Here is a 26157-nt window from a genome sequence, read left to right on the forward strand (position 1 = left end):
ACCCAAGATTTGACAGTACATGGCCCCGTCCATCGTCCCTTTGATGCGGTGCAGTTGTCCTGTCCCCTTAGCAGAAAAACACCCCCAAAGCATAATGTTTCCACCTCCATGTTTGACGGTGGGGATGGTGTTCTTGGGGTCATTCCTCCTCCTCCAAACACGGCGAGCTGAGTTGATGTCAAAGAGCTCGATTTTGGTCTAATCTGACCACAACACTTTCACCCAGTTCTCCTCTGAATCATTCAGATGTTCATTGGCAAACTTCAGACGGGCCTGTACATGTGCTTTCTTGAGCAGGGGGACCTTGCGGGCGCTGCAGGATTACAGTTCTTCACGGCGTAGTGTGTTACCAATTGTTTTCTTGGTGACTATGGTCCCAGCTGCCTTGAGATCATTAACAAGATCCTCCCGTGTAGTTCTGGGCTGATTCCTAACTGTTCTCATGATCATTGAAACTCCACGAGGTGAGATCTTGCATGGAGCCCCAGACCGAGGGAGACTGACAGTTATTTTGTGTTTCTTCCATTTGCGAATAATCGCACCAACTGTTGTCACCTTCTCACCAAGCTGCTTGGTGATGGTCTTGTAGCCCATTCCAGCCTTGTGTAGGTCTACAATCTTGTCCCTGACATCCTTGGACAGCTCTTTGGTCTTGGCCATGGTGGAGAGTTTGGAATCTGATTGATTGATTGCTTCTGTGGACAGGTGTCTTTTATACAGGTAACGAGCTGAGATTAGGAGCACTCCCTTTAAGAGAGTGCTCCTAATCTCAGCTCGTTACCTGTATAAAAGACACCTGGGAACCAGAAATCTTGCTGATTGATAGGGGATCAAATACTTATTTCCCTCATTAACATGCAAATCAATGTATAACTTTTTTGAAATGCATTTTTCTGGATTTTTGTGTTGTTATTCTGTCTCTCACTGTTAAAATACACCTACCATTAAAATTATAGACTGATCATTTCTTTGTCAGTGGGCAAACGTACAAAATCAGCAGGGGATCAAATACTTTTTTCCCTCACTGTATGTTATTTTGCATTTTTTAACTCTGTGTGTGTGTGTGTGTGCGCAGGCGCTTATGTGTTAACCAGCATGTTTTGCCTTCAGAGGGCCACTTACTAGTCACTTACTCACAACTGCACTTACTAGTTAACATGTGGTGGTTGCAAGTGGGTTTTACCAATGGACCACTTGTGTCTGCATATCTCACTGACCTCGGATTATAACCACCATCACATGCCCAGAAAAGCAACAATATAACAAAACACTAGTCTCCAAGCACTCTTGAGATCAGTTGACGCTTTGCAGTGAAAAGGCATATTGAATGAGCAGATTTGATTTTTATTTGATGTTGTTTTACTCTACGTCTCTTTGTGTGTTGCTGCTGTGACAGCCGCCGAGCTCTAGAAATGGAAAGGTGCGGTTATGTGAAGTTCAGACTCACTCCCCGCCTGTTCTTCGGTTAAGATGAGGGGGAAATGGTCTCATATTCCTTTTGCGAGCAACTCTATAGCATTGGTCTGCGACGATAAGAGCTGGGGGGGGCAAGTGCTTCCGGCCTTCAGGTCCTGCTGCTAAATTTAACAGTGCAGGAAACCACAGGCAAGCAGCAGAGTGGGACCGACAACGCAAAAAGGGGAGGGGCTGACAGGGGTTCAGGCGGTGGTGGCGGCTGACAGAGTCGCAATTATAAAACAGGTTAGGTGGAAGCGGATTCTGGGAGAGAGAAACATTCACCCCTGTGCTCACACTACTGCATTGGCTCCCTGTGTATATCCGAAGCTAACGCATAAAGGCATGTGAAATCACAAGAGCCCAAAACCAGGATGAAAAGCTTTCTTTAACTCTTGTTTTCTCCCCCAACATCCAAAGAGCTTGATGCTATTTGATACGAGGAGTGTCAGCACTGCAGCTGCATGTGTTAAGACCTCCTCTGAAAACACGTCTATCGCAGCTAATGTATTTATACAGCAGGCCACGCTGACAGCACACTCAGATGTATTGTACTTAGCTGTGCTGGGTGGCAGGGACATGCAGTGGGGTAGGGGTGGTGCGAGTCAAGTAGCCCCCCACCCCTTGCTGAAGGGTGGTATGCTAATACTAGCAGAGGAAAGGTCCGTCCCCCCGATCAAGAAACCTCTCTGTCTGCCTGTCAAAACTGATTCCCTCGCTGGTTGATTCTCTCTGTCTCTCTCGGTCTCTCTCTCTCTCAGGGCCCACTCCCATATCCTCAGCAATCTATCCCAGTCAGGTGAGTCACGGCCACTTCCACCAGTGGAAAAGCTTTCGTACAGCAGGGGACTGACAAGAGCTCAGAGATGAATGGATACGTGCAAACAGTAATGAGTAACACAGGTCTGAGTGTTCCCAGAGACCCAGAAGTTTATTCACAGACCACAGGTGAATCACCACTGTGCTAAGGGAGGCCGGCACCGGAAAGGCACTTGTTAATAAGTACAACATTACAAACATTGACGAAGAAAAAAATAAGGTTAATATGTTCCTAATGCAAGTTTTACATTAGTAGATTCCACCCCCCAACACTTTTAACATGGCTTTACTGCACAGTGATTTCCTATGGGATCAACATGTCTTCATCTACAATAATAAATGGTTCTAAGGTATGTTGACTATGGTACCCTATGGTTTACTTATGGTCCCAGCTTGAGACCATAGGAAACCACTTTAGATCTATGGTGAAGCCACAGTAAAACACTGTTAAAAGTGCCCCACTCAGGATTGTACATGTTATAGCCCAAGTGGATTCCACAACCAGGTAGCCCTGGTGCACATACACTGATAATGTTGCTACTGCTACTAATATTCCTTCTACTACAAATAGTAATGATCAGCATAACAAAAAGGGTTACATTGTAGTACCTAAAGATTGCAGGCTTGGTTATAGACAGATTACAATATGGTTATACTTTCGCACTGAAGAAGCAATGGGAAATAGGGGACAGGGTGAGAGATGTGGCAGTGTTTGGAAATTCACCACAACATTGCGCGAGGAAAAAAAATGTACTGTTCCCTGGAGTGAGAATACAGTTACATTGTTTGAATCTGTCTGTTCATTTACGGGCTTTCTTTTGCTAATAATCTTACCTGCCTTTTGAAATGACATCATAAAACTGCATAATGATTCATTATAATAATTATTTTCATGATTAAACTCAAAAGCATGGGGGGTACACATTTTGAAAGAGCTCAACCCTTCGACCGAGGTTGGCGCATGAGCTGCTGCCAACAGAATGGAGAGTGTTACACAGGAGGAGCCCGGCCCCAGGTTTATTGGAGGGACAGATGCCAGCTGTAGGCTGAGAGCATATTTGCCAGTTAGCCTCAGCCTGGCATTGAGGCAGCGGGAAGAAGGGCAGCCCGGTCAAGTCTCAAGATGTCAATTGCTCATCTCAGTTGCTATTCTCGGGAGTGTCAGAAGGCTCTCAGGGGAAGGGGAGCAGTTTAAAGCCAAGATTTAGTTTCTGTTTTGGCAAAGTTAAGCCAATTTATTATACTGTGGGTATCAATGCCTGTTGGTCTGTAGAATGTAATATCATATCATCATAACATATAATTAGGGCTCTGCTTTTTGCATGACTGAAATGCAATTTAAAAAAAACAACACATGCAAAACACAGGGCCATATGGATCATATATACAGGTTTATGTCCCTGTCCTAATAGTTTCATTTGGATATGATAGTAGGTATTTAAAAAAACATTTTACAAGCAGGTGTGTGTGTGTGTGGTGAAGGTGGCAGGGACATTGCTCAGAGGGAGACGAGGCTCAATGCTTTCAGGTGGATGTGTGGTCTTACTGCCGAGCTGTGAGAAAGAGGCGGGTGGAGAGAAGGCAGAGAGGGGTCTCTGGAGCTGGGACAGGTGCTGGCTTCTGCATCCATCCAGATCTCTAGACTCCAATAAACCTGAGGAGCCACTGCAGGAGAGAGACCAAAGAGCACGATCAGCTGCAACTCATAGAAAATGAAAAAGAGTTTGTACGTGCATTTGCTTAGGTTTCCTGTACAACATGAGCAGGTTTGAGCTCCTGTGCCCTTGGTGGTGTGCAATCAGAACCCCCCTGCTCGGACTTGAACTGCTGGCTCCTGTAGACTCCGGAGCACCCAAATCGCCACCAGCACGGCAAACCAGCCACGCCTATAAATCGGTCCGGCATCTAACCATTTCAGTCGTTTATAGTTTTCCAACCCCCTGCAGTCTTAGAACAAAGTGTTCAAAGTGTATCCACACACAATTGATGATTTGAAAGAGGCAATCGAGCAAGAGGTGTACTCCATCTCAACAGAAACATCACGAGTGGTACTGTGGGATTTCATTAAGCGACAGTGCTAGCTCATCTCACAAACTAGAGGACGCATCGGATGTTTGGCATTGCGTCTTGTATTTTCAGTAGGTACCGTTACTGCTAGTAAATAAATGAGATGTATACAGATTGTCTTAATTTCATGAGTAACTGAAATGGTTTGATGAATAATAAAATCAGCCTGTATTAAGGGACATTCTTTTCCCTTTAGTACTACGGATAAAAACTGGAATGCAAGGCTGACTCAATAGGGAGCCTTGCAAGTCTCCCAATGCACAACAGATCCACACTGGGTTTTCGGAGCTGCAGGATATTGTATGCAAGGCATTACCACAAGCAGGATATTCAAACTCAGTCAGATTTTGTCCAGACAGACATGGGGATACAATAACCTAACTGAGCTTTCTCCTTCGTGGGCACGAGTTGTCTCAGAGCCTGTAGCTTGTAATCCCTGCACAGGTTCATGTTGCGGTGCAATGAGAGTCTGATCTTCTATAACAGATGATCCCATTTGCAGTGGAAATTAACTGAGCTGATGGAATCCCAGAAAAACTAGAATAAAATAGAGGTGCACAATAAAAATAAAATAAAAAAGGTGGATGATTTCCCCCTCATTCATCTCTAGTCACAGCTGACATTTCTGCCATCACACCCTGAGATCCCAGGAAAAGGTCAGTCTGTGAGCGCAAGGCTGACTCATGTCCTAGCAAAGTGAGGGATCCGGGAGGGAGAGAGAGAGAGAGAGTGGGGGAGAGAGAGGGGGAGAGAGCTTACTGTGTTGATGCCGTGTTCCTTCACCTCCAAACTGCCTTCTGATTCATACAAATCTGTGGGGGGGGGAGGGAGAGAGAGAGAGAGTGAATGTGGGAGAGAGAGAGAGTGTGAGGTAGAAAGAAATATGTACCAACAGCCAGTGTCAATTATTTTTGTCCTATTACAATAAGGAAACTTGTTTTATTTCCTGATTTTATTCTGTACTGTTCCATCCAGCCAGGTCACCTCACATCAGTTCCCCTCCGCTTCCCAACAGTCTTATACAACAGCCTGGAGTCAGGACTACTGTACTACACTGTACTGCTGCCCTGAGATTAGCTATCTGGCATTGCACAGACAACTGCTTTATATCATTTAGCACATAGGCAAGCCTACCCTGGCCCAAAAAAATATTAGAAAAATTAAAACGGAAAGGTATTTGAATTGCTCTCACTGCTACTATACAATTGCAGTTGCATTCCTCCCCTAAGATATTGTATCATATTTATATTTGCAGCCAAACTGTTTCACAGACAATAGGTGTCTGTAGGTACCTGGAGTCCCCCTTTCAAGAGGACAAAACTTGCAACATACAGCTTTATCATAGCAAAGTGGGCATTTCTGAGACCCAAGAAAATAAAACACACTAACACGTTTCTTCAGCTGGCAAAAAGGCTGAAAAGAACGAAATAAAGTGTACCAAAGAGCTTGCGCAGTTTGCCAATGCATGCCACAAAGCCATCAAAGGACAGCAGCAGGTCAGCTGTCCCATGACGAAGCCATAGCTGCTGCAGTACAGGGGGATCCAGTAGGAAACCTAGGGGGCACGACAGGGAGGCAGGGGTTAAGGTTAAGGGGTCAGAGATGCCCTGATAACAAACTGCTTCCCACTGGTCTGAACTTGTTTCCCATGTGACTGTCTCTCTCACACTTCTTCAGTCTGCATCTGTGCGTCTCTCTCTCTCCCAGAGTCTGTCTGTATGTCTCTGTCTCCCTGTGTCTGTTTGCATTTGTGTATCTCTCCTTCTCACTGAGTCTGTCTTATTTCACTGCCTGTTTGTGAGTACATCTCTCTCTCCCTGTGTCTGTGTGTTTCGCTCTCTCTCTCTCACTGTGTCTCTGTGTTATCGTCTGTTATTATATGCAAATCTGTCTATATGTCTCTCTTTCCGTTTGTACTCTTGCACTCTTGTCCAGTCTGCTACTTTTCTGTTAGTCTGTCGGCCTGTGCGTCTGTCTGTCAGTCTGTGTATGTCACTTGTCTGTCAGTTTGTGCTTTACCAGCTGCCTGTAGTGCTAGACTCAGCTCAAAGGAGCTCATGGTCCCAGATGAATCTGTATCAAACTGAGAGAAGATAGCCTGTGAGGGAGACACAGACGGGACAATCAAATTACTGTGCAGACAACTTCCAGACATTTCCCTGCACCACACTGCTAAGAACCCCTGCCACAGTCCTTCTTATCTTTAAAGAAGATTGATAGATGTTCTTACAGTCATCACCCACACCCAGAAACCAAATGAATAATGTTCCTAATGTTTATACGTGTTTGTATCATACAGCACGGACTAGTCTGGCGTAGAGGTAGTATGTGTTCGCATCCCCTCTTTGACACACACCTGCAGCTCCTATTAGAGTACCCTTAGTTTTCTGTTCAAAGCAACTCTATTTATCGATGAACATTTAAATGTTTTCTCCAAATTACCCCCTTGGCATATATCAGTCATCAGGGGTCCATTATAGCTGTGTGTTAAAGAGTGAAAGGGTGCCCCATAAGCTCGTACCTGTAGACTGTTAACTGCTGCCACCAGCTGCTCTGTCTGTGCCAGGCTGAGAGTGCCCGTCCCTCCTGTCTGATATAGTGCAAGTCAGGAACAGTAACACAGTGGGGAGAGAAGAGGCTGATAGGAAGAAGGAGAGACAGAGAAAAAGGGAGAGTGAAGGGAGAAAGTGAAAGGAGAGCGAGAGAGCACAGAAGGAAATGATACAAAAAGGAAAGAGAAGGGATGGCAGAATGGAAGAGATCAGAGAGATCTGAGGAGAGCGAGAGGAGGCAAGAAAGATATGGTATTGTGCCCAATTTATACTCTTTTCCCCAAATTGACAATTCTAGTTTAATTTTTGAATGTCCAGTTCCTATTCTCCCCAGCCAACAGTGCCCAGACAAGATCTTCAAGTAATTTTGTGTATTTCACCCCACTCCACCCCAGCTTTATCCATTTCAGGCTTTAAAAAAAAGGATACATCCTGTCCAAAGATCAGACCACGGCATGTCTCCAGGGAGAGGTGGAGGCTCTCCTCCAGCCCTGAGAGAGAGAGAGAGAGAGAGAGAGAGAGAGAGAGAGTCTCTGACAGCTGCAGGTAGAAGCCGACAGACAGCAGCCTGGAAGACACAGCCCCTGCTCACGCCTTCAAGGACACTGAACTTTACAGCTTTGTGAACACTGTCTTGTGTTGAGTATATCACACAGGCCACAGAGCTGGGGGTTGTGAGTGCATCTTTTCTGCCACCTACTGGTTAATAGTAATAGCTCAGACCCCAAGTATCACTTGTAGTTACTGTATTAATCACATGTATATGTTTCCCCCCCCCCTCCGTGCTAGAATCATTATGATTTTACAACCAATTGAGTTAACTCTGTAGAACACCAACCGAAACTTCAACAAATGCATATGAATAAATTTGAATAAACACTGCTTTAAGAGATTGCTTTTGTTTTTTTAAATGTGTGTGTGTGCAAACAACCCCTCCTCCATCATTACAATACATTATAATACCATTTTGTATAAAACCATAGTACGTTATCTCAGTGTATCAGCTAGAATCATAACACCAAATGTCATATTTGACTTACATCCTTCTCTCTGATCTAATATTATAAAAAAATGATCAGTGGCTGTTTCCTTTTACCTCACGCCTCAGCACTTCAGATCCAGCTTGCAGACAAACCATAATCTATCCACCACACGGGTATCATTCATGCAAAAACAAGAAAAAGAACCACAACACCTTCCTGGTTACAAAATGGCTCACCTGAGTTCAGAAGCTTGTTGAACTGCACTGCATTCAGTCTGTTGTCCTGAAAAAAGAGAGAAAGAAAGAAAGATAGATAGATTTAGGCTATGCAAGTCCATCTCAGTGACAAACTGCATTTAGTACCTGTCCAATTTAATAGTGGGAATTATTTCCCTTTCTGTATGGAGAAAAGGAAAATGTACTAATCCTATTTCTCATTAATGTATTATTGACAAATAAATGAGGGGTTGAGAGAGAAGCATTACCAGTCCAGCCTGCTGCTTGAACAACACCTGCACTTTGCTCCGGTCATCAGGGGCGATGGGGTTCGCCAGCACAACCTGAAACACACAGACAGTCTCAATTCCTGCAGCCTCCACACCAAAGAAACGCAGTGCTGGGCTGCAGTGTGTTCAGTGGCTCAGTGTTACTGTGCAGGGCTGCAGTGTGTTCAGTAGCTCAGTGTCACAGTGCAGGGCTGCAGTGTGTTCAGTGGCCCAGTGTTACTGTGCAGGGCTGCAGTGTGTTCAGTAGCTCAGTGTCACAGTGCTGGGCTGCAGTGTGTTCAGTGGCCCAGTGTCACAGTGCTGGGCTGCAGTGTGTTCAGTAGCTCAGTGTCACAGTGCTGGGCTGCAGTGTGTTCAGTGGCTCAGTGTTACTGTGCAGGGCTGCAGTGTGTTCAGTAGCTCAGTGTCACAGTGCTGGGCTGCAGTGTGTTCAGTAGCTCAATGTCACAGTGCAGGGCTGCAGTGTGTTCAGTAGCTCAATGTCACAGTGCTGGGCTGCAGTGTGTTCAGTGGCCCAGTGTCACAGTGCTGGGCTGCAGTGTGTTCAGTGGCCCAGTATTACTGTGCATGGCTGCAGTGTGTTCAGTAGCTCAGTGTCACAGTGCTGGGCTGCAGTGTGTTCAGTGGCCCAGTATTACTGTGCATGGCTGCAGTGTGTTCAGTGGCCCAGTGTTACTGTGCAGGGCTGCAGTGTGTTCAGTAGCTCAGTGTCACAGTGCTGGGCTGCAGTGTGTTCAGTGGCTCAGTGTTACTATGCAGGGCTGCAGTGTGTTCAGTGAGCCAGGCCAGCTCACCGAGGAGAATTCTGACGAACAAGGGACCCCTCCCTGACTCCTGTAAGGAAACAAAACAGTAAAGTTAACACCAACTCCTGCAGGAGCCACAGTACATCTCTGCCACCAGCAGCACAGATACCTAGACCCATACAGACCCACTACTCTAACATGTTTCACGTGACCATCTTCAACACTGTTCAGCTGCATCACGTACACAATCCTCCCGCATGTGTGCAGATACCGTATCGTACCTACTTCTGTGTTTCCTGTTCAGATTAAACCAACAGACCAGTCTGCATTGTGTAGTTCCCTTTTGTTACAGTGTGGTTACCCTTGTAATGATGCAGAAGTAGAGCATTTGAGGTTCGTGTTTTCTGGCTAGGGAAATGTTTTTTACCAAAAAAGCCGCTGTTTTTTCCCCAAGGGAAGAGACTGGGTTTTCTTAAGTGTTTCTTTGGGCCTCTGTAAAATAAGTGTAAGGGGAAAAAAAATAAAGAAAAAAGGGAAAATAAACTTCCATGGTCTGTGTGCATAAAAACAGGCAGGCCGGTTTGTCCCACACTACCCACTCACTCCAGCTCATTTCCAGCCTGGGCGAAGATCCTGACAAAGAAGCTGCCCTGGATGTTGGGTTTGAAGGTAGAAGCCACGATGACATAGTTCCCGGGAGGCAGGCGGACCTTCCTGCGGGTGCCGCGCTGTGCCTGGTACTTCCCGGAGCGCGACACCGGTTTGTTGGAGGAGAAGAAGCTTGCCTTGAGGGAACTGGGATCATCCTGCAACTGAGCGAGAGAGAGAGAGTGAGAGAGAGAGACATAGGGCAACACTATGATTTTAGACATGATGTTAACTAGCACAGATTTAAAAATAATTAGTTTAGGGATACATAAACAACCGGGACCATTGGAGCAGTCTGGAGATTAAAAAGAGCTCCCCCTATTCCAATCACCATTTGATACCTCAAAAGCTTCAAAAGCATGGAATGGAACATAGAAAGATGGTTTAAAGATGGATGACCTTTATCTCATAACCCAAGTGTCCCCGACCCATATGAAAGAGCCGTGCCTGGCAGCTGAGACTCTGCATTCTAGACTGCTTTGAGGGTTTTTATAAAAAGTATTAATTTATAGGGGTACTTACTTCGGGGGGAACCTGAAAAAAAAGAGAAAACAAGAGATTTTAATGTCATGAGGATGAGAGTATGAAGCCAGACAAACAAGAAACAGACATGAACTCACACACACACACATATGCAGGGCAGACAGAAGTACTGCAACATTCATCAGGTATGAAGGCAGAGACACGCTTGTTTAGATGGAGACTCGGCATAGACGGACACAGGCAGAGGCGCACCCTGTAGATGTGGAAGGCGATGTACATGAAGTTGATCTTGTCCTTTTGGCGGCAGTGTTTCTGCAGCAGCTCCACCACCACAGTGCTGCTTGTGCGCCGGTCTGTCTGCACCGCGGCAACCGCCTCCTCGCCGTCTTCTTCAAGGCCACCCTGCTCCTCCGCATCGTCATCGTTCTCATCGGCCACATCCTGGTGATCCAGCTGGGACACGACCAGGCGGTACTGGGGGTTTGTCCAAAATGTGCCTGAGAGGGGGAGAGATGGGACACACACACACACGGGAAGAGTGGAGGGCGGGGGGGGCGAAGAGAGAGAGAGAGAGAGTGGGTGATGAGAGAGAGACGGGGAGACAGCAAATAGGGAAGGTTGGGAGGGAAAGGAGAAAGAACACAAAAAAAGCCGCCAGATTCCCTGTGATACCCACGCCTGTATTTGCGGCTGCCTCCCGCAGAGCAGCCCGGCACCCAGGCCCCCTGGTGAGAGGTGATGCGCCACGAGGACGGGGTGTCGTCCAGAGCGTCTGGATTGAGGCTGCACATCTCCACCGTGGTGAACAGGCTGGAGAAATAGTCTGCCTTGATCCTGACAGAGGGAGACAGACACGGAGATAGTGAGAGACAGAGGGGAGAAAGGTTTCAAACAGTAGTTCATCTCTTCCTTCTCTCTTTGACTCTCCATCTTTTCCTGCCTTCCCTTCTATCTCTCACTCTCTCAACTTACCAGAACTCTCCATCCTCTGCCCTTGTCAGCGCGATTCTCTGCTTCTCGGCGTTGTCCACCTCGTCCCACTCTTTACAGCTTCAGCACAAAGACAGACACACACACAATGAGACACAACCTCATTCCCCATGTCCAGAGCCTGTCCAGCAATAACAGAGCCACACAGCATCTGCGGGAGGCCCTGGCAGTGATGCACACAGCCAAGCTAGCAGGCCCTGCAAGGTTAGTGTGTTCTCCAAATCTGTGTTCTGTTTTTTGCCATGGAGTGTTGAGGTTACTCATTGGTATATGAAAACAGATTGATCAACAGAGTGAGAGAAATATAGAAGGAATACACACAGGCAGGCTGATGAGTAGAGGGGTACAGTAGACTTGCAAGAAAGGATTTTGTGTGAGGGTCACATGTTGGCTTTTGGCAGAAAACTGTCCAATATACTTGTTTCAAATGTTAAGTTAACCTGAACCCCCCCATGCCCAGCCGTACTTGTCACTCCAAGGCCCACAGTACTCCACAAAGCCCCAGGGGTTGCGCAGCCTGAGCAGACACACTTCCCCCTTCTTGTCCTTCACCTGCAACAAGACACACACAGTCACTGAGACACTGAAGCACAGCGATTGACACACTGATACACTAGTACACCGTCATTGACCGACACTGCCAAGCACTGTCACGCACAGCCACTGACACACTTATACTGACAATGACATACTGGTATTCAGTCAATGACATGCTGACACACTGGTATATAGTCACTGACACATCGCTAAGCACAATGACACACTGGTATGCAGTCAATGAAACAATGGTTCAGGAGCTGGTCAACTTCTGAAAAGCTGACAAGGATCGCCTAGTTGGGATAGTTGTAATGGCTTTTCCCCTTTCTCGTTGGTTGCCCGCAATTTACCCTGGGCCTACCTGTGCAGTGGGCTGAGTGGCAGTCCCCCAACCCCTGCCCCTTCCCCCTCTTCTAGCATGGCGGACCCCACTCTTACCACATCAGTGGCAGTGATGGCATAGGCATGACCCCTCACCAGCCCCTCGGGCGTCACCATCCCGACCTCAGCACGATTGACCGCCTGGCAGACGGAGACACTTCAGTCAGTATACACTTACGCCGATGTTCATTTATAATATATAATGCTAACATGAATACACAGAAGCAAATTATATAAAAATGACCTTATTGGTGCATTTTTTGTATCAATGCTTTAAATCCTGGTTATGTTGTGTTTTCAAGGAATTATGCATAAAGGCATCTGCAATAGGTTAAAGGAGAAAAACTAATTAGAAAAACAAATACTATCTATTGTCAGTGAAAAACATTAACAATAAACATCTGGATTATGTCTATTAAAACTGGATACGATTTTTATTTTTAATTTATACCTCTGAGAAAGATTGCAATATGGACGAGTGTGAACAAGACAGTCAGTGATTAATTGCACGCTGCTGATGCTGCTATTAATTAGCAGCAGGGGTTAACGAAAGGTCAAAGCCGTTACTAAGGAGCCAAATTTCATCATCTTTCGAAGGGAATGGAAATCCGGGGTAACTGCTCTAACAGCTTTCTCAGACAAATTAAATCTAGCTGTGACCAGTCCTAAATAACAGAAAGGAACGTCACTGTAAAAGATCCAGTGTCCTATCTTTATTGCCGCAGAGGAAGGAAAGTATAATGAAAACAATTTGAGAGGCTCTATTCAAAAGATCTTTGTTTCCTCTATGATTTGCATGTGTTCTATATTCTCTTTTTCCGATGAATGGCATGGTGCGTGTGGAGCTTTTCCTTACACTGAGCAGCAGGCACGAATCTTTAGGAGACATTAACTTGCAACACAAATGTTTTGTGCATGGCGACAGACTGCAGGCAGGATCAGGGTATTTTTTGGCCCCCTGATGCTTTTTCCACAAGTTGTAGCCATAAAGTAATTGGTTCCAAATGTTTGTTGGTGTTTGAGTGGTCTGAAGGAATCAATACATTCATTTAATTCTATTTTCATACCTTTATTAACATACCTACTTATATTATGGCATGTGTAACATTGTTTTACTTCCCCTGGATGGAAACAAATACATTGCTGCACAAAAGTGATGTCAAGGCAGACCATACGTTAGTAACAGGCACGGTGCCAAGTTGAATTAAACAGGTTACACATACCATGATCTAGCTTATATAAGGACATATATTAAGATATAAAAATAGAATAATAAGAATATATCCATCACTTCAGGACAGCTCAAACACCCTGTCCCTCTCCAGTTGCATAAAATTAGATCTGTAGGAAGATGCCATCTTTGGACAAGGTGGTGCCCACCTGGATGAAGCAGGAGAGCATGGTGCCCCGGGATAGCGAGCTGCCCAGCGCCCTCCACAGCACGGCCGGGGTCCTGGAGGCCACGGACAGAGAGCGGGCAATGCCCCCCGTGAAGTCTTCCATGGCCTCTGTGATGTTGCCCCCTTTCAGGCTGGCATAGCAGCCATTCAACCTGGCAGGGGTGGGGGAGTTGAGTAGAGGAGGGAACAGGGGGAAGAGAGAGAAGAGGAGTGATGAAGGGAGGTGGGTTAAGAAAATGAAAGTGATTGAGAGAAAGAACAAGGCAGGAAAAGAGGGGGGGTGCGGGATTAACCAAGAGCAAGAGAAGATGATGCAGGGGAAAGAAGGGAGAGATAAAAGGAAAATGGGTAAGGAGAAATAGAAATCAGATAACTGATCAGCGTTTATTACATTTTTAAAAATCAGTCTGTGTACGTGGTAGGACATTGCTTTAGTGGTAATGCTAATGCCGGTCAAATTACCTTGAAACCTGAAACTGAACTTGAGAGAACAACACAAACATTGGTGTAAAAAACAAAACAATACCACAGCAGGACAAACATACAGGACCACAAACCCACAGACAATGAAAGACAGAGACACAAAACATTCCACAAAGAGAAAAACAGAGGGGGGGGGAGCTACAAAGACGGAGGAGACTGACTTGGCGTAGGCTTTCTCCAGCAGGGCGCTCCAGAACTCATTTTGTGTGCGGGAGTAACTGAACAGCAGGCGCCCACTCTGCACAGGCAGCCGGTCATCAACCACCACATCCACCCACTGCCCATACTGCCAGAACTGATGGAGAGAGAGAGAGAGGGAGAGAGAGTGACACACAACTATTACAGCCCATACTGTCACAATCGAAGGAAAGAGAGAGAGAATCCCTATTACGGACCATACTTCCAGAACCGAGGGAAGGGGTGGGAGGGTGAGGGGAATGGTGAGAGAGAGAGAGAGAGAGAGAGAGAGAAAGCGCGTGTCTGTGATTTACATTGAACTTCTCTGGAATTTTATGTAAACAAAACCTTAGGAGATCTTTATGAGGAAACTAGAGAGGTGCGTGACAGCGTTACGGCCCCATTTCAGCTGACGAAAGACAGGGAAGGGCAGCTGTGCTGGAGGGGGGGGATCAAAGACTCACTCTGCCCTTTGAAGAATGGGGGGGGGTGTAGTGGTGGAGATGGGCTCCATTAACACTGCAGGGACGTGATCGTACAAGTTGGCCGAGCTGAGTGGCCCGGGGGCAACGTCAGAGACATACAAAAGCACAGAAAAATGCTTCCAAAAGGCAAATGTCAAACACGCCTGGGCCTCAGTTCAACCAGACTGGGCTCATGCAGTCCAGTGACGCACAGCTTTTACAACCCTTTAGCTGCAGTGGGAGATTAGCTTCACATTTGTTCTCACCACACATTACCAAACACACTGGAATGACAGATAGGGCCAAAACCTCAAGTGCGGTGCCAGTTCGTCCCAATCGTCTTCAGCGGGATTTATTAGAACCCCACTTTTTCTTTTGCTATACCCGTGAAATCAAGAAAATCGCAGAGAGTGTTGGTGACATTTATAAGCAGTTTATTTGTAATGATAAAATGCATAGAGACTATTTATTTATTTATTTATTAATTAATTATTATTATTATTATTATTATTATTATTATTATTATTATTATTATTATTATTATTTATTGGCAGAAGGCCTTTATCCAGGGTGACTTACAAAATATAAGCGTAATATAATTAGGTTCTGGTTTTCAACCTTGGCATTGGTAATTTTCACAAAACAAAAGGAAATCAGAGTTTCAGTCTCTTGGGCTGTTCCAGGCACAAAGAAGTTGACTTTGACAGCACAATATTTTCCAACGTGATAACAGACCCCAAATGTACATGACCAAATGAATGACTTGGCTCAATAAGTGTTGAATCTACGTCAAATTAAGCAAACAGGAGGGGGGGGGGCTACTGTCTGCCTGTCGCTCTTCTGACTGACCTCGCTCGGCCCCTGCTGAGGAGACAGCAGTGCCAGCCCACAGCTGCAGGGAAAGAGGGGGTAACAGCTGGAGTAAGCCTAGTTATAGGTGGGGTCATTAGGCAGAGGTCAGGGGTCATGGTAATAATAAAGGAGCATCCTCTCATTACTGGCAGGCCTGTACATTTGGAGATTATGATGGAGCCACACTCACAGACAGGCTTTCAAACTGGAGTTTTTAATTAATGTCCCTTTTATTCCCCTGCCCTGTTTAGGTTTAGGAAGCCCATTGAGGAGGAGCACAGAGGGTTACATTGGGACTCCAGACAGAAACAGACAAAGAGACGGTGGGAGTGAGCTTTCTCTGGCAGTAGAAAGCAACAGACAGCAGCCCCTGCTCACCCCTTCACGGACAATGATCTTTAAAGTGCTAAAGCTCTGTGTTTTGTGTTGGGAACACTGACTGATGTAGTTGTGAAGTGAAGTCATTCTCCCCCACCTAATACCCACACCACCCATCCCACTTTACCCTGAAGTGGAAGATACCCGCATAGGGCTCAGACAGCTCCTGGTCATTGGGCACCACATTGGCAAAGAGAGGCTGGTGGAGGGTCAGACAGGACAGAGCAGCCAGGAGCCAGCAATCACCTGTAGAGAGGGGGAGAGGGAGACAGAAAGGGGAAGGGAGAGATGGAGGGGGAGAGAGAGAAAAGGAGGGAGGGAGCGAGAGACAGAGGGAGATGAACTGCTATTGTTAATAATAAAAGACCTTACCAAGAGAGAGATGTGGATTCCAGGGGAATTCAATTAACGTCATTCTAAACATTGTGCAATATCCCGATGCGTCAATTTTATGACTGCTTTAACTACATTGTCAATTTCCTTTCTCTGAGTTTGGCTCAGCGAGATCAATTTTCCAGATAAGCTGCCAGAGCTGACCTTAGCTACTCCATTCACCCTTATAACCAGGGGTCAGCGGATACATGTATAAATCTGGACTGACTGGCGGAGCAGAAAAACAGACCAACTTTCCCATCTCCTCTGGTTGCCCTGCTCTAGGTATGAATGGATAGCAGAAGCCGTCACTGCTTTGGAGTTTCTCTCTCGCTCTGTGGACGGACTAACTGACAGAGATCCTATTTTTCCTCATGGTACGTATTCTGCATTTCTTCACGGATAGCTTGGCAGATAGATGGATAGATTTCTATTGCCTGTACTGTCTGGGCTGCAGCCTAGTGTCCGATCCATCTACTCCATCATTGTAACCATAGCAAAACAAATTCTCAGCTGACCCCTGAAAAATACTGTAGCTTAGTGTGGAGGGAGGTGGGCCAGTTCCGTGTAGAGCCAGACCCCGTTTACTACAGGGTCCTACACTGGGAGCTGCACCGCCTCACCAGGACAGAGGAGCTGAGCTGAGGTGAGTTCAGGCTGCGGTCCGTGGTGTGCTCGTGTCGGTGCACGTGTGCTCGGTGAGGGAGCTGTGTGGCGTCAGCAGGGGCTTGTGGGGAGGGGGCTTCGCTCTGCAGGAATGCCAGGGTTATTGTGCTGCTCCAGCTTGCGCAACAGGACCGCACAAACAAATTCCCCACTAAAGAAAAACATATGCGGTGCAGGCAGCTCACAGACCCCCTGGAGAAGCGAACGGTACGGCGGGCTGCCTTCTGCTCCAAGATTTTTTTTAATTCTTTCAAATCAGCCACTTTTTAGAGCTCCAGATGTATGATCTCTCAAAATGCCTAACTTCTTATACATAGCAACTTTTTTCCTTTACTACATTGGAACCACCTTTATTTACTGCATAGAGAGATCTCTCCAATAACCCTAATTACATTTTACAAAGAAACGAGGGGGGGAGGTGGAGGAGCAATGCTTGTGCTGTGGGGCAAACCAGACAAAAGTAAGGGAGTCAAACTACAGTGTCCTCTGGAGATCTTGGTTATTAAGTCTCCTCTCCTCTCAATGAATAGTACTTAAAGATCTGTTTATTTTAGAGCTGGACTTCTCCTACAGTCAGGAGCTTAAAATATGCTGTTGACTTCAGATCCTGCATGCAGAGGAGCTTCCAGCTGGAGCCTGGAGAGACATGTTGAACGCATGCTGTATAATTACAGTGATTTATCAGCTGAAAACTGGACTGGAACAACATCTAGAAGGGGCTGTGCAAGTGTGAAGGGGGTTTAATTCATCTCATTGACTGCAGTGAGTGCTGACATGGACCCAGGCTAGGCAAAGAAAGACCAAAGTGGAAGAGTTTTTCAGCAGTTCGGTGGCTCCTGAACTCCCAGCGCCAAGCAGTACCTACCCAGTTGTCCCTGGCAGATGTCATTGGTGCTCGCCGTGCCCTCAATGAACTTGGCATTCTTGTTGATCTCCTGGCAAAGCAACACACACAAGGGGGGCAGGGTTGTTAGGTGAGACTGACAGGGTTGCCACAGAAGCCCAACAATACAGTAAATCCCAGCAGTCTGGCAGTGCCCACAGTTGCAGTGCTTAATGCAGGTGATTTGACTTCTGATCCAAATAATGACTCCAATCAATTTAGACCTGATTTGGAATGAAAACCAGAATTCCCCTTGGACTGTTGGAGCACTTGAATTGCTCAGCCCTGGAGTAGTGTCAGAAAGACAGACTGGAACTGTGGCAGGAAACTACATCAGCACATGTTTTGAGTTATTGATAAAGACTCCTCTTTGGATGACAGTTTTAAAGATAGTAATTAAAGTGGTTAGGTGGTTGCCCATATATATTTTATTTTTTCAATGACTCATGCAGTACAATCAAACTGAAGCAAATGGTCAGTTGGACAATCAGGTCCCGCCACCCACCGGCATAGTGATAATGAAGCCAATTGCACGGCTGGAGCATCCACAGTTCGTCATATTATCTTTCCTCTAGTTGCTCGCTGCCCAAAAATAGGATGCCTATGCATACAAGATTGCACTTTAAAAACACGGTAGGTCACAGGTAGTAACTGGGCTAATCTCTCCATCCCCTCCTCCCCACCCCGCTGCCACCAGCAGCGTTCGTCAGCTTCGGATTAACAGGCCTTCAGTGTGGTTTCTGGTGTGGTTGGTGCAGGAAGCATCAGCTTGCTGCTTGCATCTCTCTCAGCTCTGCACACCTTCCTCTGCAGGTCTGTCCACAACCTGCCCTGTTTGCGTGTCTGCTAGCGCCGAAAGAGAGGCTTCCAAAACAAGGCTGTGAAAGGGCAAAGGGCCAGGCGGTTCACATGCACTGCAAGCAAAAGCTCTGTTAACAGGTCCCCCGCATCACCTTCACAGACACAAAGCCCTGGCCACCACACACACCGCCTGGCTCTACCCGACATGTATAGATATGTCAAACACGGCAATTCAAGAGGTGCAAAGAGGAAACCTGGACGTTAAATAGTTCAGTTCCCTCACCCCAGCCAGGTACAAGAACACTAGATAAAGAACACATGAACCTCCTGGAACAAGCACAGACGCATCAGCAGATACAACAATCAGACTGAGACTGAGCCAGAACTGGACAACACACACAGCAAGCTTTGAAACGGCAATCCAGACAGTCTCACCCAGAGCAGCGGAGCTTCCACCCCATCAATGTATTTAACTGGTTGAGTTCAAAAGCTGAAGCAACTTCACAAAACGACCTAAATTCACATCAGGTTTAGGGCAGAATTATGGAAATGACTGTTTTAATATGCTGTAAAAAATACATATTTTCTTTATGATATATTTTTTTCGTATTTTGTATTTTTAAATTGCAGTTTAATCTGTGATGCAGAATTTTGCACAACACATCACCAACATGCTAGACATAGTACTAAATAAAAAAATCAATGTGATAGCATTTAGACTTTTTTTCCACACCCACAAAGAAGGAAAATCAGATTGTACAATCATGCTACTGTAGCAGTTTCCAGGTGCATAAAACCTCATACTGAAATACTGAAGCCTTTTCTGTGAGCTTTCCCTGAAATTATGATTTATTTCTTTTATTGTGGTTGCGGTTTATCTTATTACTACTACTACTGTTTCTTAACAAATTATCTTATATCTGGAGTAAAAAGCACAGACCCAGTTGTGTACTACAGGTCTTTATGACAGTCTCAGGGCCTGACCAAATCAAAACTTTGACCTGCCTGGGAAAGGTACAGTTTTGATTCCCTGTGTGATATTTGTCACTCTGCACTAAGGGAGAAATTAAACTTGGTTTTAGGTAGGTTAAGGAGTGAACTGTGGGAGTGAAAAAAATAAAGGTGCAAATTGACCAACTCTTAATTTGAATACCAGGTTAAAGAAGAGAAGTGAAAGAGGAGACACTGATACTGAAGCACTCGACCCTGATATTTAACCTTTGCTGCAGAAGTAATTCACACTTAAGGCTGTGAATCGAGGTGGTACCCAGATCCAGGCGGTCTGAGGGAAACTGCCGCACTGCACTGCTCTTCCATATATATGTTAAAGCATCTCTTTCAGATCTGTGTTGTGGTTGAGGAAGATTTTTACATTTTTCTTAACTTTAGATAAATTCCAGACAATTAAAAAAAAAAAAAAACGAATAAACGGAGGGTTAAATGAAAGCAGTATTATGATTGTTATTATTACTACTAACACTACTGCTTTTTTATTATCATTATTATTCTTAGTAGTAGTAGTAGTAGTAGTAGTAGTAGTAGTAGTAGTAGTGTTTCACTCTACTACCTACCTTGCCTCTTTTCACCTTTACAATTTGCATCTGGAGTAAAAGGTTTTAAGGATCACACTGCTGGAGCACTTGGTCCAGGGTTATTGTATTATGCACCAATCTGTAATAAGCACAACTACAATCTTCGGGTTTTAGTAGATAGAAAATGGTTGCAAAAAAACATTTTTTTTCACATTGAAAAAGCTCTATTATCATAACACTGAGATACAAGTCTTGCCAGAGCATTTACATGTATGACGTGATGCTAAATCACGGCGAGAAACACACACTATATACATGATTATTGTATGACTATCCTAGCAGTGCCGTGCAGTATAAAGACAGCACTGCAGTACCTTGGGTCGGAGCCACTTCAGCGCCCGGGCCGGGTCAGTGTCGGCGGGGAGGCCGATGGAGCTCCGCTGCGCCGGGAACTCGGGGTCCTCGAACAGCGACTTGCACTTCAGGCAGGCGTCGCGCAGCTGGCCGTAGTCCTGGTCCCTGTGCTGCAGCGGGCTGCCGAGGGTGCAGTCCATCGCGGCCGGGGATGTGTGCCAGCTCGGACAGACTCGGACAGAAGTGCTGCTTCTTGCCGTACCAGCCGGGTTATAAACACCCCTGGAAGTGGGAACTCAGGTCCCGCCCTGTTGCCCCAAGGCTACGTCCCCTTCACTTCCATGCACCCCGTGAAATACGAATCAGTCTGTGGCCTTTGTTTTAACAGGCTTCATTTTTACACAACATTTTAGATTCAGGGAAAACTGGTGTGTTTTTGGACACCTTAGTTCTCGTTTAGTTGTTAACACCAGGTGTCCCAAAATACCAAAACCCGTCTGTGCACTTTTACTGCAACCACGTTTTCACAAAACAGCTGCACAGCGGTAAAAAAAAAAGCTATAGTGCCGTTACGGTTAAGTACACAACAAAGTACTACTGCACATTTTCATGGTTCAAAAACAATTCCAGTGTCTGAATAGATTCATCGCTTTATCATTCCATCCAGCTTCGTGATTTAGGTTCGCAATGTAACGCGTGTGTTCTGTTTGGAACCACTATTCGTGGATCTTCATAAAGAAAAGTTGCATAGACATGCTGTAGTACTAGAATCCGCCACATGAGGTCACTCCACCTCCACTTCAGGGCAGAAAACCCAATTACATTTTTACATATTGTCTGAATGTTTTAAAGCAATTAATTGACTGTAGTAGAACGCTCCATGGAAGAAAGAAAAAAAACATTGTATAGCATTGCTTAATAAATCCAGATAAGGAAATGTAATCAGTTTTCTATAGCAGCACACATCTCAGAGCAAACTTACCCACAGCTCTGCCAGCACTAAAGGAATGCTCACTCACCAAGCCTGGTCACGGAGAGCCCCGATCCAGTTAGGTTTACAGTCCACCCTACATCAGCGGTCTTTAAAGCCTGGGAACTCACATTGTTCACTAAAGCAAGCCCCCTCACTTCATTTTGATGCAAATCATCTCTAAATTCCTACACCAAGAGTAATCTTGTATATAGATACTTGTGTGTGGGTTACTTCTGCATCCCTGCACACTGTCTTCTGGATAGGAGAGAAACACACTCTAACCAATGCATTTAAAGGGTAAACGTGTTCATAGGCTACTGCTGGTCGTGTCTACAGTGGGCAGTCCACAGCAGTTGCCTGGAAGAGGCTTGAGCGGAACCATGCATGAAGTCAATTAGCACCAACTGTCTACCATCAAAGAGCTGCACATCAGCAGTGGATGATTCTGCTCGTGCCTGAGAGACAGTTCTTTAGTCTACCATTGTTAATGACAGGCAGCACCAAAGGGCAGCAGCCCAAATTAGAAATACAGTTTAGTCTCGTCTGACAATCACAAGTCAGTGTTGACCCTCACTCAATCAAACACACATTCCTGTGCTCATAGTGGGCTCATAGTGTGCGAGCTCTCTGCAGTGATGTCATCGCTCTCTGAACTTGGTGGAGTGTTAACCCCCTGCTAAAGTCAACATCACTGCTAAACTGTACAAATACATACCAGTCATCCAGCTATGATGACTAGGAAACGGTCAGACACTCCGATCACCTCGGCTGTCAACTGCCTAAAATGATAGAATATCTTACTATCTACTGCTACATCTTGAGGTCAGAGGTCACCAAGCAAGCCACAGCAAGGTATGCAATCCCATGCTGCACTGGGAGGTGCAGATAAAAACATGCAAAAAAAGGAGTAACTTGCCAACCAAGAGGGTTTTAGTGGTAGGACAATACACAAGACAGGGGTCATTTCCAAACAGGATTTTATTGTCATGCAATGCATTTGAGAATGATCAGCACTGACACCAGCATGTGATCAAAAAGCAGCCTTATAGATTGGTAGGGAGGTTAAATGAGTCACAACACAACTCGAAAAATACAAACAAAACCCAACCCTCAATACAATGAACCTCCATGTCTGGTCAGTCGCTGTCAGTCATCAAGACACCTCAGGGCTTCATTGAATAGCCAGGGAGGCTAGTTAGAGGGTCTCTTGTCATTGTCTGAAATTCTTTTGCAAACGAAGACGGTTAATTAAAACGAGTCCCCACGGGTCTGGAACACTAATTATGCGAGGGGTTTTTGTGCATGCTGGAGCCTGGCGGACCATTGTTCGGAGTGACCGCTCCCTTGTCGAGGACACTGTGCAAACCAAAGAAAGAGCTAAACATTCTCTGTGCCAGCTTCTGTGCCTCAGCTTCTGCAGCAACTCGCAGGGGTCTGGGACCCCTGACACCGCCGGGCAAGCGGGCCTGGTTCAGTTCTCAGGCTCCGCGCTCCAAGGCAAGGTCAGCAAGGAGATAGGTGTGTCCACTTTGGCTCACAGAACTGAAGGTCAGGGACACGTACAGAGAAAAGGGAGGAGAGATGTCGGTCGTTGTTTTTAAGCTCGTTTTTCCAGTCCGTGGCCCTGCAGGCACCACTGTTCATGTTTCACTCAGCGGCAGTGTGTTTCTAAAGGGTGTAGCAGAAGTCCAGGAGGTGGACCGACAGAGATATGACAGAGACGGGGAAAAGTGCAGGCCAGTAACGCACCAGGTGTACAATACAATACAACACAATCATTCTAAGCTAACACTGTGTCCACAGATACAGGACTCAGGCACTGAGGGGTACTGTATTTAACAGCTCTCATCAGCTGATCACCTGCAGATGCAACAGAGAGTGGGAATCTGACTGTGGTTGTCTTTAGTGCAGCACTCTTCCCAGGCTAGCAAAATATAAACTGTAAATTTGAATTAAGTCAAGAAACAGGTAAGAAAAAGAAACTAAAGAAAAGGGAAAGGAAAGAGAATTTTTAAAAAGCAGATGGAAAAAGTAAAAACCAGGCCACTCAGGTTCTGTGCAATTAGAGAGAGAGAGGGGAGCAGTGGCGCTGTGTTTAAGTGCAGATGTCTATCAGTGGTTAAAGCCCCCGCGGCTGGCCTGTGCCCTTGTCCTTGCTCCCAGCATTGTGCGGGTTGTTGAGGATGTAAGAGCGGGTAAAAAAAAACATGATCCCATTGTGCCGCAAGGGCCGGGGGTCAGGCAGGGATCCGTGTTCAGGGCCAGCCCGGACCGTCAACAACAGTCAGCCTCCCGAGAGAGGACTCATCTGTCACAGACCTGCTGGCTGTGAATCAGCCCGAAACATCCTGCGGAGCTCGGGTCCCTTTACTCGTTCTTTACAACAACACGGGTTTGCCTTATTGCTTTGCGATCCAGTGTATTTTAATTAATTAATGAACTGATTGGTTATGTTCAATAAGTGTTGATGCACATGTTTCTGTTTTTAGTATGTTCTTGTCTTATAATTAAGGAGCACTCAAAATGAAATCTAGTGGTATATATACTGTGTGCGCGATTTTAGTCACAGTGCGATCAACGGTTTGAGAAAGAGAAGGCAAAAAAACGACTCCAAAGATCTGGTAATTAGTCGTTTTTCTGGCTGAAGCGTGCGGCTGCATTGATGTTAGCAGACCATTGAGGATGGCGTTTGTTTTGCTATGAGACCTGACACCGCCAGAAATGACAAGGGGGTGTCCAGAATGTGCACTCCAACCACTGAGACGATGACTTCCTACCCATCTATTTCACTCATATCAGACGTAGCAATCCCACCACTGCTGCGACCAAAACTCACTAAAATGTCACGGCTGCAATTGCGAATATCAAGATTACTATCACTCCCAGTCAATCTCTTAGCACTTATTGCACCAGCTATTACGTAGTGATACGACATTGTTACAATTATTAAACAATAGACTTTATAGTGCTACTAACTATCCGCGTCGCTCTGGGCCAAACTACATAGACCCGCTTTGTGTAGTGTTTGGAAATGTAACTTGGCGGGGCATTGAGGCATTTCAGGGCATGTTTTAGATGGTTTTCTTTTGGGGAATTTCAGGTGGAATTCGTCAGAATTATCAGCCAAGACAGGATCACTTCGAAAAGTCCCAGCGGTACTGTGACGTCATCGAGACGTCACCTCTTGCCCTGCCAGTTTAGGCTGGACAGACGGCAGCGAGAAACACGGAGTGACGCAGGGCTGCCAAGAAAGAGAGACATAGATATACGCTCATTAGCTGGGCTTTAAGCACTGCCTTAAATAACTTTGGTGGACAGCACAGGGGGGAAATGAAACCCAGCAACAAGAAAAAAGAAAAAAAACACGAAATACAAACATATCTGCTTCTCGCTGAATCTCAAACGAAACATTTGTAAAAGCTTTCAAATGCTCAAGTCTAACACCCCACGCTATGTCTGTAATAAAGCCGCAGCTGATGTTGTCTGCAAGACCCTGGCATAGAAAGGGTATGAATACATGCACATGAAGCTCCCGAAATCAAAGGAATTGACTTACACAATATCTTGGACTTCAAACGGGCTACCATGGTAAAATGGGTCAGGTGGGGGAGCGCCACTGCTGAAGGGTTTTTTTGTTGCAACTTTCAGTTCATCCACATAGGGAGCACCATGTCAGCCAAGACCTTGTTCGGTGATCTCCAAGTTGATACAGAAAAATCATGCAAATATGTCATTTTGCGACGGAGGGAAAGAAAGGGTTAATTTAACATGTGAAGTGAAGTATGCATTTTATAATAATAAGGATATTGACTTCTAAGTGAAGACAGGAAGCAGATCAGATATGAAGTTATTACTTGGGCGGAGACGCAGCATCTTCAGGTCTTCATCTGTGCGCGTCAATGTTGGGCGCGGTATGGAAGGATGTCTCCAAACTGGTTCCTCTCAATAAGTCAGTCAAGCGTGATGCAGAGACGCAGTTGTATTTAGACTCTGAAAGGCTTCACTCCTGCAGCCCTGGCTTCTTGGGTGACCTGGTTGAAAGCGGCGCTGTGCTCGGTCTGCGCAGGCGGGAGCGCAGGCTGCTGGGGCCAGGGGCGACGCGCTCCGCTGTGCGTGAAGCCCAGTAGCCGCTCGAACAGATAGGGAATGTGTTTGTGCCTGTGCCGAGATGTTTTTGTACTATTTTATATGTGTGTTTTTTAAGGACCCAGCCCTGTAACGTCTAAGCTCATTGGCATTTTGTTTTCAATACATATACTGTAATAAATACCAACATAATAAAATAGCAAGGTGTGCTACTGGGCCCACAAGAAAGGCTTTACCAATCTGCATTGATAATCCTTGGCATTTTCAGCAGCCGTAATGAGTCAGGAGCTGCTGCAGGTGTCATTAGCAGCTTTAGTTGCAGGTTAGTGTTTAAGTGTCAGCTTGGGCCAGGGCTCGTGGGAATGGTGAGGGGGTTTAATATCCACCCTGCCTTCCCTGTCAAGCTCTGGTGTTGCTGCAATTATCACCTTTCAGCTGGGATTAGGTTCAATTAAAATCTACAGCATCTGACATGTCAAAGAGGCTGGGTGAGGGGAAGGGGGGGAATCAAAGCTGCCAGATTTCACAGAAAAGACTACTTATATAGTTGAAGTTGAAAGCATTGACATC

At 45.9% G+C, this 26157-nt stretch overlaps 1 protein-coding gene across 1 annotated transcript; it reads right to left on the reverse strand.

Annotated features, from left to right (window-relative positions):
* Positions 1 to 2343: 2343 nt before the first annotated feature.
* Positions 2344 to 21249, reverse strand: capn12 (calpain 12). Its single transcript, XM_066704045.1, has 21 exons — positions 20549 to 21249; positions 17824 to 17893; positions 16048 to 16166; positions 14211 to 14344; positions 13547 to 13718; positions 12224 to 12307; positions 11715 to 11800; positions 11231 to 11308; positions 10935 to 11092; positions 10511 to 10755; positions 10298 to 10309; positions 9731 to 9939; positions 9176 to 9215; positions 8361 to 8435; positions 8113 to 8158; positions 7323 to 7384; positions 6863 to 6931; positions 6361 to 6439; positions 5780 to 5896; positions 5101 to 5153; positions 2344 to 3939 (listed from the first exon to the last, which is right to left on the reverse strand). The coding sequence occupies exons 1-21, from the start codon at positions 20726 to 20728 to the stop codon at positions 3913 to 3915; spliced, it is 2115 nt and encodes a 704-aa protein (XP_066560142.1). The 5' UTR covers positions 20729 to 21249; the 3' UTR covers positions 2344 to 3912.
* Positions 21250 to 26157: the final 4908 nt, after the last annotated feature.

This window comes from Amia ocellicauda, chromosome 5 (genome assembly GCF_036373705.1).
Source record: "Amia ocellicauda isolate fAmiCal2 chromosome 5, fAmiCal2.hap1, whole genome shotgun sequence".
Taxonomy (NCBI): Eukaryota; Metazoa; Chordata; class Actinopteri; order Amiiformes; family Amiidae; genus Amia; species Amia ocellicauda.

Bases quoted from the DNA above. Each gene is read 5' to 3' on its own strand.
- capn12 (XM_066704045.1), bottom strand. From the start codon at position 20,728: ATGGACTGCACCCTCGGCAGCCCGCTGCAGCACAGGGACCAGGACTAC. The intron at 14,345-16,047 runs GTAAAGTGGGAT...TCTCTCCATCAG, and splicing joins CGGGTATCTTCCACTTCAGG to TTCTGGCAGTATGGGCAGTG. The intron at 13,719-14,210 runs GTCAGTCTCCTC...CACCCCTGCCAG, and splicing joins CTGGAGAAAGCCTACGCCAA to GTTGAATGGCTGCTATGCCA.